Genomic DNA, 16,364 nt, shown 5'->3' with positions numbered 1-16,364 from the left:
TCCATTTTTTTTTGTGCCAGTCTTGGGGCTTGAACTCAGGGCCTTGGTGCCATACCTGAAGTTTTTTGCTCAAGGCTGGTGCTACCACTTGAGCTATATCCCTTTTAATTGGTTAGTAGTAGCTATTTCATCCTGAGTATACTTGCTATCTTGCATGCTGTTTCTTTTTCCCCCCAGTCCTGGGCCTTGAACTCAGGGTCTGAGCACTGTCCCTGGCTTCTTTTTGCTCAAGGCTAGCACTTGAGCCACAGTGCCACTTCTGGCCATTTTCTATATATGTGGTGCTGGGGAATCGAACCCAGGGCTTCATGTATATGAGGCAGGCACTCTTGCCACTAGGCCATATTCCCAGCCCCCATGCTGTCTTTTTCTAATTGGAGCTGATATACTTTTTTTCTATTTTCTCCACCTCCCATCCTTATCTCTCCTTCTCTCCTCTCTTTTCTATATTCAAGGCCTGGGTGCTTTAGCTTTTTGGTAAAGGATGGTGCTCTGCTACATGAGCTGCAGCTCCAGAGCTTATAGTAGTTTATAGAAGAGAGATTAAAGGCTTTCTTGCCTGGGCTTGGCTTTGAACTGGAGTCTTCAAATCTCAGCCTCCTGAGTAGCTAGGATTACTTACATGAGCCACCAGCTCCTGGCCAGAGATTGAATTCCAGCCTTACATCTAGGGATAGAGTTGATCTTGGTTTGAGGTAATTAATTTGTTGAATGAAAATGCACTTATTTGCACTTGAGTCTCATTATAAAATGTTTGGTTTGTGAATCATTAGTACTATTCACGTAGCCATTATATAGTGCTCTAGATGAATCGAAATTCAAAAACACAGCTGGAGGTGTTGTGGGCGCTCGCTCTCTCTCTCTCTCTCTCTCTCTCTCTCTCTCTCTCTCTCTCTCTCTCAACTTCCCCTCGCTTGGTGGGGGGAAGGGGCTTGTCCGCTCCTTCCTGGGTGGTCCATTATCGCTCATACTGGAGCGATGGCCACGGGTAGCCTCGGTGGCGTGTGGTCGCAGGGTGCCCCAAAACCGCCAAGAACGACACGGACCCGTGGGCCCCTGGAGAAAACCTCTAGGGCTTCTGTTTATTCAAATGAGGAGCCTCCCAGATATACCCCAAAGGCAGGCACAAGAGAGGGGCCCCTGATTGGTCCCAAGGGGCTGTCCCTCAAGTGATGTCAGACTTCCTTCTCTTCCTGTTAATAACAGGAAGGGGAGGGACAGGCTGAGGTCAGCTGTGGCCCCTTAAAGGTACAGCTGACCCCAACAGATGTAGCTCAAATTATAGAATACCGGGCTGGGAATATGGCCTAGTGGCAAGAGTGCTTGCCTCCTACACATGAAGCTCTCGGTTCCATTCCCCAGCACCACATATATGGAAAATGGCCAGAAGGGGCGCTGTGGCTCAGGTGGCAGAGTGCTAGCCTTGAGGGGGATGAAGCCAGGGATGGTGCTCAGGCCCTGAGTCCAAGGCCCAGGACTGGCCAAAACAAAACAAAACAAAATTATAGAATACCAACTTACTTAATTTACTTATTGTCAGTCCTGCGGCTTGAACTTAGGGCCTGGGCACTGTCCCTCTTGCTCAAGGCTCACACTAGGACCATTTCAGCCAGAGCGTCACTTCCAGCCTTTTCTGCATTATGTGGCACTGAGGAATTGAACCAAATTACTTGTGAAAAGTTCAAGCAAGCCCCAGCTCTGGCAGTGTCTCTTCTCTCCCTCTCTCTCTCTGTATGTCCCCCCTTGTGCATGGCGCACACACTATTAATGGCCTTAAGTAAAACAAGGGCATGTCCTTGTTTGGACTGAGGTTTTTGTTTTTTGTTTTTGTTGTCAGTCCTGGGACTTGTACTCAGGGCCTGAGCACTGTCCCTGGCTTCTTTTTGCTCAAGGCTAGCACGCTACCTCTTGAGCCACAGCACCACTTTTGGCCTTTTCTGTTTAAGTGGTGCTGAGGAATCAAACTTCATGCATGCTAGGCAAGCACTCTACCACTAGGCCACATTCCCAACCCAGAAGAAGACTCTTTTTTTTTTTTTTCTTTTTCTTTTTGCCAGTCCTGATACCTGAAAGCAGGGCCTGAGCATTGCTCAAGGCTAGCACTCTACCACTTCTGGCCTTTTCTGTATATGTGGTACTGAGGAATCCAACCCAGGGCTTTGTACATGCTAGACAAGCAAGCACTCTACCACTAAGCCACATTCCAAGTCCCCATGTCTTCACTTTAACTTTTTTTTTTTTTTGCCAGTCCTGTGGCTTGAACTCCCTGGCTTCTTTTTTGCTCAAGGCTAGCACTCTACCACTTGAGCCACAGCACCACTTCCAACTTTTTCTGTTTATATGGTGCCGAGGCATCGAACCCAGGGCTTCATGCATGCTAGGCAAGTACTCTACCGCTAAGCCACATTCACAGCCCCTTTTTACCTTTATATCACTTTAGCCTGTTGAGTTAAACTTGATTAGCCACATCTGTACATTAAAGGAGAGCAAATAAACATAATGACTTGTGTGACTTTTATTCATTTTTTTGTCAGTCCCTGGGGCTTAGACTCAGGGCCTGGGCTGTACCTGAGCTGCTTTTGCTAAAGGCTAGCACTCTACCACTTGAGCCACAGTGTCACTTCCAGCCTTTTCTGTTTATGTAAAGAAGAAAGTGAGACAGGAATCATGATGGCCTAATAATAGGGGGGATAAAATTTAATTTCTTCTATTTCTTACTCCTAGATGGGAATGATGAGCAATACCAATCCTTACAGTTTGCCATATTCTCAAAATTCTGGACAGCAGCTTGGAGCCAGTGGCCTGGGTCTCCAGATTCAGACAAAGACTGTACTACCAAATAGCTTATCTCCATTTGCAATGGACAAAAAGGCAGTTCCTGGTGGAGGGATGCCCAGCATGGTGTGTATTCATCACAAGTTTTCTTACAATTGGCATTTTACAAAAGAATTGTGTTAAAACTTTGATGCTCTCTTCTATATGTGCTAGGACTTGTACATGTTAGAAGCTTGAAGATGTACAGTGATTGAAACTTGTGAGAGAGGAGGCTTTTGCTTACTTTGTATTTCACATGGTCTTTTATTTCCTATGGCTATTGGTCAATAAGAAGACTGCCACAGATGGGATCAATGAAATTCTAGGGTCTGCCTTTAGCTCTTTTTGGTTAGTGAGCATTTCTGACAGAAAAGTTTGAAGTTTTTTGCTCTTGGGGATAGGGGAGATCAACAAGACTTTAATAAGCCTTGATCCTAGTTCCCCACCACATATTTCAATTTGTCAGCTATACCCATGGAACTGCTCTAAAAAATTATGGTTGGTTGTTTGGTTGTTTTGACAATCCTAGGGCTTGAACTCAGGGCCGGGGCACTGTCCTTGAGCTTTTTTTTTGAGCCACAATACCACTTCCAGCTATTTCTGTTAATGTGGTACTGAGGAATTGAACTTAGGGTGTCATGTATGCTAGCAAGCGCTCTACCACTAAGCTATTTTTCCCAGCCCAGAAAAAAATTTAAGTTGGCATTTTTATACAGTAATAGTATTTCTAGTTACAAATTTGTCCTCTACTCTGAATTCATCTTTGAAAAGTTGTAACATAGTTGCAACTTATTTTTTAAATGGTTGTAGGAAGAAATAGAAGTAATTTAAATTGTTAAGCTGCACCCTCAATGTCATTTACTCAGTAAAACTTTTTTTAAAATTCTGTTGTCTGGATCTATTACTACAACCATATGATTAGGTGGTGTCATTGTGTCTGTGTGTGTGCTGGTCCTGGGTCTTGAACTTAGTGCCTGGGCTCTGTCCCTGGCCTTCTTTTTCCTTAAAGTCTAGTGTTATCTTTTGGGTAGTTTAGTGAAGATGAGTCTCTCAGCTGGGCATTGGAGGCCCACGCCTGTGGCCCTAAGCTACTTAGGAAGCTGAGATCTGAGGATTACAGTTGGAAACCAGCCTGGGCAGAAAGGTTGTGAGACTCTTAGTCACAGAGAAAGGCAGAGGTGGTGCTTTGACTCAAGTGATAGAGCCCTAGCCTTGAGCACAAAGAGTCTCAGAGTGCTGGGAATGTGGCTTAGTGGTAGAGTGCTTGCTTATACCAGAAGCCCTGGATTCCCCAGCACCACATAAACAGAAAAGGCCAGAAGTGGTGCTGTGGCTCTAGAGGTAGCGCTAGCCTTGAGCAAAATGAAGCCAGGACAGTGCTCAGGCCCTGAGTCAAAGCCCCAGGACTGGCCAAAAAAAAAAAATTAAAAAAAATCTCAGTGTCAAGTTCCTAAGTTCAAGACCCCCCCCCCCCTTTTAATAAACAAAAACACATTTTTACAGTCTTTCCTGCCCAGGCTGGCTTTGAATTGTGATCCTCAGACTCAGCCTCCCGAGTAGCTAGGATTGAGGTGTGAGCCACTGCATCTGGCTTAATTTTGTTGTGTGTCACGTATATTTTAGTAAGTAAACATATCTCTATCCTCCGAAGAGGACATTTTTTTCAGTAAACTAAATTTCTTCCTAAAGCTATTACAAGGCTTACTTGAAAATAGATTGTCATTTACTTAAAGATAACATTGACACAATTAAAATGTATTGTTACTATATCTCTTAGGGCCAGCAACCTGCCCCCCAGGGCCAGCAGCCAGGCCTGGTGACTCCAGTTTCCCAGGGGATGGGTTCTGGAGCACATACGGCTGATCCAGAGAAGCGCAAGCTCATCCAGCAGCAGCTTGTACTCCTTTTACATGCCCACAAGTGCCAGCGCCGGGAGCAGGCTAACGGCGAAGTGAGGCAGTGCAACCTTCCCCACTGTCGCACAATGAAGAATGTTCTGAACCACATGACACACTGCCAGTCAGGCAAGTCCTGCCAAGGTGAGTGAGAAGATGATTTAGTACCTTGATTATGATGTATATTTTCAAACTAATCAAAACATATTTAATTTGTATTTTATTTTTGCTATTTTGATACTAAAAATTACACCCTGAGTCTTGAGCATCCAAGGAAAGTGATCAGCCATGGAGCTGGACCCTCAATTCTTTTAAAGTGTTAAAAAAAAATTCCGTAGTCTGAATATACTATGGTTTATCTACTTGGTAGAGGACATCTTTGATGCCTTTAGTTTTAGGCAGTTAAGTAATGTACTGGATGAGCATTCATAGCTCTCACCTGTAATCCTAGAAACTCAGGACACAGAAATCTGAGGATCAATCACCTTGGGAGTGAACTGGCACCTTGCACACACAGAAATCTTCTATAAAGAGGGAAATAAATATATTTACATATATTCTATATATGTGTATTTGTGTGTGTATTGTTTTTCTCTGAACTGATCCTGGTGGGACTTGAACTCAGGGCCTGGATGGTTTTCCTGAACTTTCTCTTCCTCTCCCCCCCTCCCTTCTCTCTCCCCCTCTCTCTTTTCTTCTCTTTCTCCCTCTCCTTCTCCTTCTCTCCCCCCCCCCCCCCAACATGGGGCTTGAACTCAGGGCCTGGGCTTTTTTGCTCAATGCTAGCACTCTACCACTTGAGCCACAGTACCACTTCCAGCTTTTTCTGTTTGTGGTGCTGAGGAATTGAACCCAGGGCTTCATGCATGCTAGGCAAGCACTCTACCACTAAGCCACATTCTCAGCTCCACTTCTAGCTTTTTGTTGGCTAATTGGAGTTAGTTTTCTCATACACTTACCTGAACAGGCTGGCTTCCAACAGTGATCTCAGTGGGGTTATTACAGTTGTGAAGCTACTGGAGGCCAGCTGAACATTTTTTCGTTCACTTACTAGCCATTTGTACTCCAGAGAACTCTGCTTAATTCATTAGCAGAATAAATGTCACTTATTAATTGTATTATCATGCTGTTTGGTTTTTTGAACTTTGTATATTCTGGATCTTAGTTATTTGTCCATTATTAAGTGACAAAGATTTTCTCCCATTCTGTGAATTATCTCTTGTTGGTGCTTGTTTTCCTTAGTGTTCAGAAACCTTTTAATTTTTATGTAATTCCACTAGTCTATGCCTTCTCTCCCTGTGCAGTGGAGTCTTATTCAGCAAATAATTCCCTGTGCTTAGGCATTATTTTTGAGGTTTTGCTTTTGTGTTGTACAAATGCTCACTTTAATACTTTTTTACTTAATCAGTTTTACCCAGTTTAATAGCTTATTTATGGAGAAATAGAATTATTATTATTTTTTTTGCCAGTCCTGGGGCTTGAACTCAGGGCCTGAGCACTGTCCCTGGCTTGTTTTTGCTCAATGCTAGCACTCTGCCACTTCAGCCACAGCGCCACTTCTGGCCATTTTCTGCATATGTGATGCTGGGGAGTTGAACCCAGGGCTTCATGTATATGAGGCAAGCACTCTTGCCACTAGGCCATATTTCTAGCCTGTGAGAAATTGAAATTTTTGTAGCCAGGCACTAGTGGGTCATGACTCATCCTCGTTACTCAGGCTGCTGAGATCTTCGGACCAAGCTTCGAAAACCTAGCCTCGGCAGAAAAGCCCTTGAGAGAAATCAACCACTCAAAAGCTGGAAATCGAGTGTTAGCCTTTAGCAGAACAAGCTCAAGGACTGTGCTCAGGCTCTGAGTTGAAGTCCTAGAACAGGCAAGCACTCTACCACTAAGCCACATTTCCAGCCCAGAAGTCGTAGAACAGGAACAAAACAAAAACTTGTAACCAAGCACTGTTTGTTGTTACTCAGGAGGCTGAAATCTGAGGATCAAGGTTTGAAGCTAATTGGGGCAGAAAAGTCCCCAAAACTCTTTTTTTTTTGCCAGTCCTGGTGCTTGGACTCAGGGCCTGAGCACTGTCCCTGGCTGCTTCTTGCTCAAGGTGAGCACTCTGCCACTTGAGCCACAGCGCCACTTCTGGCCGTTTCCCATATATGTGGTGCTGAGGAATCAAACCCAGGGCTTCAAGTATACGACGCAAGCGCTCTTGCCACTAGGCCATATTCCCAGCCCCCCCAAAACTCTTTAAATAAAAAATTACCCATCAAGCAGCCAGAAGTGTAGAGCTGAGGCTAGCTTTGGGCACAAAAGTTCAAGAACAGTCTTCTGGCCCTGAGTTCAAGTCCTAGGACTAACCCATAACACAAAACAGAAATGTGTATGTACACCTAGTATGAGTGTATAAACTGAAGGCTCCATTCAGTGTTCCCCACTCTACCACTTGAGCCATTCTTCTAATCCCTCTTGATTTTCGCTGGTTAATTGAAGATGGAGCCTCAAAGATTTTACTTTCCAAACTGGCTATGAATTGTGATCCTCCAAGTCTAGGTTCCTGAGTAGCTAGGATTACTGGCATGAGCCACTGGCATCCTGCTGTCATTAAAAGTTTTTATAGTTATGTGTGTCATAATATTGGCTTATAATGTCTTTACCTAACTTAAATACTGTATGGTACGAGAAGGTGGGGGTTCTATAACCAGATTGTATAAGTAAGTTTGTACTGGCTTTGTGAAAATTGATTTTTTTTTTTTCCCCTCCAGTTTTCTCAACTCTTAAGATTTCATTATTAATAGGATTTGTCCAGTAATATTGTTATGAAGAAACAACTTGGATATATTTATGTCACTTGGTTAAATGATTAATAACTTTGCTATTTTTCATGTAAGAAATCTGAAGTCAAAATTTTTATTTCTTTTAGTGGCACACTGTGCATCTTCTCGACAAATCATTTCACACTGGAAGAATTGTACAAGACACGATTGTCCTGTGTGTCTTCCACTAAAAAATGCTGGGGATAAGAGAAATCAGCAGTGTAAGTACATACCATAACTATTCTGAGGCTCTCACTAGTGATTTGATAGGAGTCATAGTCCTTATTTTTGTGAATTCTCTTTTAACTAGCTGGTACTGTCACACACTTCGCTGAAAAACATTTTTTTTTTTTACTTCTTTCTCATTATCCACATATTAATACATAGAATGAAATTGCTTACTTTAAAGTCTGGGAACTCTGGAGTTTTGGGTTAAAGACTTATTTTAGAGTATTGGGGTGGCCCTGGTTCATCGTAGTTATTCCTTAGCTTTTTGTCATTATCCAAAATAGCAGGTGAATTTGTACTCTGTTTGCTCTTGTTTTTTTTGCCAGTCCTGCAGCTTGAACTGAGGGCCAGAGTACTGTCCCTGATCCTCTTTGCTCAAGGCTAGAACTCTACCACTTGAGCCAAAGCGCCACTTGCAGCCTTTTCTGCTTAGGTGGTACTGAGGAATCGAGCCTATACTCTATTTTAAATGCAAGAAAATTTAAAGATCATTACTTTAGCATTGAGCAAGTTAGTGTCTTGAGATCTAAAGAGAATTTGATCCTGTAAACAAAATTGCTAATACTTTGCTAAATGTGAGTTGTGAAAGTTCCTTCCATCCATCCATCCATCCATCCATCCATCCATCCATCCGTCCGTCCATCCGTCCATCCGTCCGTCCGTCAGGCTTGAACTCAGGGCCTGAGTCCTGTCCCTGGCTTCATTTTGCTCAAGGCTAGCGCTCTGCCACTTGAGCCACAGCGCCACTTCTGTCTGTTTTCTATATATGTAGTGCTGGGGAATTGAACCCAGGGCTTCGTGTATACCAGGCAAGCACTCTTGCCACTAGGCCATATCCCCAGCCCCTTCCTTTCTGTTGAACATATATTGTTGAATTTATATAGATTGAACAGATGGTTATAATAGTTGCTTTGGTTGTTTCACAATATTAATGAAAAAGATTGCATTATTAGCATAATTTAAAGTATAGAAAGTATTGTTATCTAAAAACAAATACAAGTCAGGCTCTGGTGGCTCGTACCTGCAGTCCTATTTACTCATGAGGCTCAGATCTGAGATGGACAATTCAAAGCTAGCCCACGCAGGAAAGTCCATAAGAGTCATCTCCAGTTAACCACCAGAAAACCAGATCTCTGGCTCAAGTAGTAGAATGCCTATGTTGAGTGAAAAAAAGCTCATGGACAGTGCATTTGCCTTTGTTTAAGCCCCAGTACAGCACCACAAACAAAAATTGTGACATGTTTCTTGCCTATAATTAAATTCACCATTTAACATATTCAAGCAGTTTTTTTCAAATGTACAAGTTGTGCTCAAATTTTAGAGCATTCCCAAGTTTAATATTGTAATACCATTCTTTTGTCTTGTCTAGCAATTCTGACTGGAGCACCTGTTGGGCTTGGAAACCCGAGTTCTCTCGGAGTGGGTCAGCAGTCCACACCTAGTTTAAGCACTGTTAGTCAGATTGATCCCAGCTCTATAGAGCGAGCCTATGCAGCTCTCGGCTTACCTTACCAAGTAAACCAGATGCCACCACAACCCCAGGTGCAAACGAAGAACCAGCAGAATCCCCAGTCTGGACAGTCTCCCCAAGGCATGCGGGCCATGAGCAACATGAGTAAGTTTGTATCGTCCTCGTCACAGAGGTGATATTGGTTGAATGATAAATGCTGGCTATAAATTCAGGTTTAACTCCTTGATGGATTTTGTGCTTTTTCCTTTCTAAATGATTACTATTTTAAGTATTTAATTGGTAGCTTTATATATATATTCTAAAGGTCCTTTTGTAATGTGCATATACATAGAAATTGCTTCTACTGTTTTTTTTTTTTTTTTTTTTTTAAAGTACTGGGGATTGAACCCAGGACATTGCACTTGCTAGGCAAGCGCTTTGCCGCTGGAGCTACATCCCAGGCCATTTCTCCTTCTCTTCTCTTCTCTTTTCTCTTCTCTCTTCTCTTCTCTTCTCTTCTCTTCTCTTCTCTTCTCTTCTCTTCTCTTCTCTTCTCTTCTCTTCTCTTCTCTTCTCTTCTCTTCTCTTTTTTTTTTTTTTTTTGGCCAGTCCTGGGCCTTGGACTCAGGGCCTGAGCACTGTCCCTGGCTTCTTTTTGCTCAAGGCTAGCACTCTGCCACTTGAGCCACAGCGCCGCTTCTGGCCGTTTTCTGTATATGTGGTGCTGGGGAATCGAACCTAGGGCCTCGTGTATCCGAGGCAGGCACTCTTGCCACTAGGCTATATCCCCAGCCCTCTTCTCTTTTTTTGCTAGCCCTGGGCCTGAACACTGTCCCTTCATTTTGCTCAAGGCTAGCACTCTGCCACTTGAGCCACAGTGCCACTTCTGGCCATTTTTCTATATATGTGGTGCTGGGGAATCGAACCCAGAGCTTCATGAATACATGGCAAGCACTCTTGCCACTAGGCCATACTCCCAGCCCCCTGGCCTTTTCTATATATGTGGTGCTGAGGAATTGAACTCAGGGTTTCATGTATACGAGGCAAGCACTCTACCACTAGGTCATATTCCCAGACCTCTGTCTATCTGTCCATCCGTCCTTCCTTCCTTTCTTTTCTTCCTTCTTTCCTTCTTTCCCTTCCTTCCCTCCCCTTCCTTCTTCCCTGCCTCCCTCCCTTTCTTTCCTTCTTTCCCTCCTTCCTTTCCTCCCTCCCCCTTCCTTCTTTCCTTCCTTCGTTCCTTCATTCCTTCCTTCCTTCGTTCCTTCGTTCCTTCCTTCCTTCCATCCATCCTTCCTTCCGCTTGAACTCAGGCCTGAGGCACTGATTTTGTCCTAAAGGTTTGCTCTGACATTTGAACCACAACTTCTCCACTTCTAGCATTTATGGTAATTACTTGAAGGTAAAGTTGTCATTGAATTTCCAGGGGGGATTGACTTCAAACTGCAATCTTCAGAGATAGCAGCCTCTTGGGTAGCTAGGAGTATAGCGTTGAGCCACCAGCACACAGATATATATTTTCCCCATCCCCTCCAGTCATGGGGCTTGAACTCTAGGCCTGGGCACTATGTCTCTGAGCTCCTCAAGGCTAGCACTCTACCACTTGAGCCACAGTGCTGCTTCGGTTTTCTGGATGTTAATTGGTGATAAGAGTCTCATGGACTTTCTTGAAACCCTGGCTGGCTTTGAACCACAATCCTCAGATCTCAGCCTCCAGAGTAGCTAGGATTATAGGTGTGAGCCACCAGACCAGCTGTATTTCCTTTTTAAACCTCATTTTGATCCTATGTTAATGTAAGTTGCTGAAATGAGATCACATATATTAGTCCATAACTACCTTTACATCGTATAGTTTTGGTTATATATCCAGCAAGTACTTTTGTTCTCCCCACCTCAGTAAACATTTTTAGTGGCTATATAGTATTGTCTGCAACTATTTTCTACAAATGGATATTGAGGTTGACAATATTTTTTAGTTTTAAACTGCTCAACACATTTGTTATTTGTCTTAGCTGTGTAGCAGTGACTGTGTGCTCACTGTCACTATGGATTTCCATGTAAATGGCAGGAGGAATTGTGTCCCTTTCAAGATTTCTTTTTAACTACCTATTTATTGATTGATTATATGTTGCGTCTAGTTCATTTATTTTTAACTATCATGGCATTTTTTTCCTTTTTTATTTCCTATTAAAAAATAATCATCTGCATTTAAGGGAGACTGGTGCTAAGGCTATCCATAGATACCAAAACTAGAGGATGTTCAGATCCCATTTATAAGATGGTATTGTGTTTGAAGGTAATCTACACATACCTCCTATATAAATTTCTCTCTAGGGGCTGTGAATGTGGCTTTCTGCTAGAGTGCTTCACCATCATGCATGATGTCCTGGGTTTAATTCCTTGGTACCATATAAACAAAAAATAATATAATAAATTGCTCTCTTTTTTTTTTTTTGGCCAGTCCTGGGCCTTGGACTCAGGGCCTGAGCACTGTCCCTGGCTTCTTCCCGCTCAAGGCTAGCACTCTGCCACTTGAGCCACAGCGCCGCTTCTGGCCGTTTTTTTTTTTTTTTTTTTTCTGTATATGTGGTGCTGGGGAATCGAACCTAGGGCCTCGTGTGTCCGAGGCAGGCACTCTTGCCACTAGGCTTTATCCCCAGCCCATAAGTTGCTCTCTTAATACAGTACAATACTTAATACAGTAGCTATGTAAAATAATCGTTTAGGAACTGAATATGGAGATATTCTTCCTGTTAAATAAACACACACACATACACACGCATAGACAAATACATCTCCCCTTATTGATGCCATTGTTTATGCAGTGGTGCGGATTGATCCCAGGAAATCATGCTTTTCTCATGCACTCTGCCACTCAATTACATATCTAGCAACATGAATATTTTAAATCTTTGGATGTGGAACTTGTAAATACAGGATTTAAAAATCAAGAACATATTGAGCCACATGCTGAAAAGTTTTGTTTTCTGTTCCCTTCTTAACCCCACCCCAACCCCCAGCTCCCGGTTGTGGAGCTTTAACTTAGGATCAGAGAGCTATCTCTGAGCTTTCTGCTCAAGGCTGGTGCTCTACCAGCCACACCTCCTCTTCCACCTTTTTGGTGGCCTTCAGATCTCAGCCTCCCTCCTAAGGATTACTGGCACCTAGCTCACCTTCTGGTCCTGAGGCTTGAACTCAGGGCCTAAGGCACTGTCCCTGATACTCTGTGCTCAACGACTCTACCACTTGAGGCACGGCCCCACTTCTTTTTCTGACTAGGTTTTTGGAGGTAAGAGTCTCAGGACCTACCTACCTTGGCTGGCTTTGAACCATGATCCTCAGATCTCGGCCTCCTGAGTAACTAGGATTACAGGTGTGTAGCACAGGCTCTGGGCATTCCCCCCCCCCCCCCCCAATTGAAAATCTTGCTATGTAGGCCACATTGGAAGAGAACTCAAGATGCTTCTTCCTAAAGCTGGAAGGTTGTTGTTGTTGTTTTTAAAGACAGTGTTGCTTTATTTACGTGTGTGTGTGTGTGTGTGTGTGTGTGTGTGTATCCACAAAACTGTTGGAATAGTAGTTTCTTGGGATTTCCTTTTTTTTTTTTCTAATTTTAAGTCCTGTCTCCTTTTTGTCCTCATTCTGGAGCTTGAACTTTATGGTCTACTGCTCTTCATTAGCTCTTTTGCTTAAGGCTGATGCCCATGTGAGCCACAAAACCCTACTTCCTAATTTTTGCTAGTCATTTGGATCAAGAGTTTTCTGCACTATCTTGCTTAGACTGGCTTTACATTGTAATCCTCAGGTCCCAGTGCAGGGGCTTTTGTTGTTGTTGTACTGGTCCTTGAGATTTAACCCAGGGACTGGGTACTGAGCTTTTTTTGCTCATGGGTAATACTCTACCACTTGAGCTACAGGTTGGCTTTTTGGTGATTAATTGGAGATCAGCATCTTACGGATTTCTTTGCCCCAGCTTACTTTGATCCCTGATTCTCAGAATTGGCCTCTACTAGCATGTGGCTCTAGATACCCTTTTTAAAAACATACTTATGCTGTTTAAAGGGCATGCCTTGTGTCTTCATTTTCTTCTTAGGAGTTCCCTAAAGCCAACATGGTTAATAAAAGAAAGGAATGTTAATGTGGAATGACCAGATCTAGGATATATTAATTTTTCAACCCTTGAAAAGGATTTTAACAAAGTATTTATTGTACCATAAGAACCTGTTATTTAGCCTAGTGCCCATGGCTCATGCCTGTAATCCTAGCTACTCAAGAGGCTGAGATCTGAGAATCCCAGTTCAAACCTAGCCCAGGGAGGAAAGTCCATAAGACTCATCTCGTATTAACTGTCAGAAAACTAGAAGTGGTAGGGTGCTAGATTTAAGCCAAAAAGCTTGGAGACAATTCCCAGACTCTTAAGTTCAAAAGCCCCCATATATCGGAAAAAAAGAAACCAGAATATGTTACTTGCTGTTCAGCCCATTCCACCCTAAAGTTGTATGCAAGTTGTTAACCAAACTGTTGTTCATTTCATTCTTCTGAATAAAGGGCGGGGGGCAAGTTTAGAATAATTCTTCAAATTTTAAATTTTTAGTTGCTCGTGTGGCTTGAACTCCCTTGAGCACTATTGCTGATCTCTTTTGCTTAAAACCTCCAGTTTTCTGGTAGTTAATTGGAGATAAAGGTTTCATTGGCTTTCCTGCCTGGGTTGGCTCCAAACTGCTATCCTTGGATATCAGCCTCAAGCAGCTAGGATTAGGTGTGAGACACTACCACCGGGATTAAGTTTTACTCAAGTGCATTAGAGCATACTTGAGTTTTTACTTATTAATTTTGCCAGTCTTGGGGCTTGAATTCAGGGCCTGGACACCATCCCTTAGCTTCTCAAGTTGAGCACCCTACCACTTGAGTCACAGCACCACGTATGGCCTTTCTGTTTATGTGGTAGTGAGGAATCGAACCCAGAATTTTATGCATGCTAGGCAAGCACTGTACCACTAAGCCACATTCCCAACCCCGGATTGTTTTCAAAGGAGGGATGATGATGATAATGAATTGCTTTCTTTGTAATTGTTCCCCATTTTCTAACTGACTTGAAAGGATACTATATATAGTGTTTGTATTGCTAATAATTTATTGTATGTGCTATTTTTTCCTCAATTTGTCTTTGAAGTCTGTTTTTTTTGTGGCTTTTATTAATTTGTTTTTTATTTTCCTGTGACTTAGGTGCTAGTCCTATGGGAGTAAATGGAGGTGTAGGAGTTCAAACCCCGAATCTTCTTTCTGACTCCATGCTGCATTCAGCCATAAATTCTCAAAAGTAAGTTTTAATGTGGTTTATGTCCTGATTCAGATGTCCAATGTGGAAGAATTTGTCAGCTTCGAAAATCTCTTTCATGCGTGAAGAGAATTAGGGTATCAACATTCTACAATCTTATTTGAAATTATATCACTTATTTCTGCAGTCACCTATACTTATTTGAAATTGTAATGGTTCAGCTCCATGAAAGGGGAATTTGTTTTCTCTCTCTCTTTTAAGAGCCCTATTAAAAAAGTTGCTCCCTGAAAATTAAGATAGGTCTAATCCACTTAACTCTGATAGCAGGACTTAAGTTTTGGTTTTTGTTTTGTTTTGTTTTGTTTTTGCCAGTCCTGGGCCTTGAACTCAGTGCCTGAGCACTATCCCTGGCTTCCTTTTGCTCAAGGCTAGCACTCTGCCACTTGAGCCACAGCGCCACTTCTGGCCATTTTCTGTATATGTGGTACTGGGGAATTGAACCCAAGGCTTCATGTATACGAGGCAAGCACTCTTGCCACTAGGCCATATTCCCAGCCCCAGGACTTAAGTTTGTCATTCAGAAAACTACATCTTCCTCTCTGTACACTTTTTTTTTTTTACACAGGTACAAACACAAAATCCAGTCAGTACTACTTTCACACAGAGATTCATGGCAGTAATTACTATTACCTCTAATTAATGGATATTCTCTTTCTTCTACCCTTCTTCACTAAAACTTATCTTATAACTACTTTTTAAAGCCCAATGATGAATGAAAATGCTAGTGTGACCTCCCTGGGTCCTATGCCAACAGCAGCTCAACCATCCAGTACTGGAATTCGGAAACAGTGGCATGAAGATATTACTCAGGATCTTCGGAACCATCTGGTTCATAAACTGTAAGATTATGGGCTTTTCTCATTCATAAGAGTTGCTGTATCATGGTGCCAGTCTGCCATGCATTTACTCAAATGAACATTACTGACTTTTCTATAGCCTGGTAATGTTGATAGTTTTTTTTTCTTTTTTTTAGCTTTTTATTTTATTTTATTTTTTTATTGTCAAACTAATATACAGAGCAGTTACAGTTTCATACTTTAGGCATTGGATACCAGTTCTTGTACTGTTCGTTACCTCCTCCCTCATTCCCCGCTTCCTCTTTCCTTCTCCCCCCATGAGTTGTTCAGTAGATTTACACTAACCAGTTTTGCAAGTGTTGCTTTTGTAATAGTTTGTCTTTTTTACCCTGTGTCTCTCGATTTTGGTATTCCCTTACAGTTTCCTAGTTCTAATACCAGTACATCTGCTTTTATTTTCTTATTCCCTGTTTCCCCTTGCTTACATTTATAGGTGTCCAGTTGTAACGCTGAATTATTCTGATTAATGTCAATAATTAATTAATGTCAATAATTAATGCTGGGGGTTGGACTCAGGGCGTGAGTGAGCACTGTCCCTGTCCCTGGCTTCTTTTTGTTCAAGGCTAGCACTCTACCTCGTGAGCCACAAGTACAAGACCTTGAGTTCAAATCCTAGTTCCAAAGAAAAATGGTTACTTCTTTAATATATGATAACAGGAACATCTTTTCTGTTTGTCTGTTTTTGTTGTAATATTGTATTGACAAGTTGAATCTGGTTAGAAGATCTTTCTGGTCTTCAGTTAATGAAAATCATCTGTACTCTTGGTTATATAGCTGATAATATGCCAGATCTCACAAACTCCAATTAATCTGGAAATGTTGTCATGTGCAGCCATGGGGAATGGTAAAATGTGCCGCAATGTAATAAACACCTCATTTAGACCTTGATGCTTACGGGCTTATCCTTCAAACAACATGAGGAAGTACCCTTCCATTTCACCTATTATTCTGAGATTCATTTAGGAATTCTAA

The 16,364-nt window shown here is 42.3% G+C and overlaps 1 protein-coding gene across 2 annotated transcripts in view; it reads left to right on the top strand.

Moving 5' to 3' along the window:
- Window positions 1-16,364, top strand: part of Ep300 (E1A binding protein p300) — a 75,138-nt gene that overhangs the window by 17,204 nt on the left and 41,570 nt on the right. Inside the window, exons 3-8 of one of the 2 annotated variants that reach the window (XM_048354821.1) lie at window positions 2,725-2,901; window positions 4,592-4,853; window positions 7,627-7,740; window positions 9,117-9,362; window positions 14,424-14,517; window positions 15,237-15,374. In XM_048354821.1, coding sequence (XP_048210778.1) covers window positions 2,725-2,901; window positions 4,592-4,853; window positions 7,627-7,740; window positions 9,117-9,362; window positions 14,424-14,517; window positions 15,237-15,374 — 1,031 coding nt within the window. The remainder of the gene's footprint in view (window positions 1-2,724; window positions 2,902-4,591; window positions 4,854-7,626; window positions 7,741-9,116; window positions 9,363-14,423; window positions 14,518-15,236; window positions 15,375-16,364) is intronic. The other variant, XM_048354825.1, reaches the window with a different exon arrangement.

The sequence above is a fragment of the Perognathus longimembris genome, chromosome 1 (genome assembly GCF_023159225.1).
Source record: "Perognathus longimembris pacificus isolate PPM17 chromosome 1, ASM2315922v1, whole genome shotgun sequence".
Taxonomy (NCBI): domain Eukaryota; kingdom Metazoa; phylum Chordata; class Mammalia; order Rodentia; family Heteromyidae; genus Perognathus; species Perognathus longimembris.
Note: the sequence above shows the minus strand (reverse complement) of the source record. Positions and strands in the feature narration are given on the sequence as shown.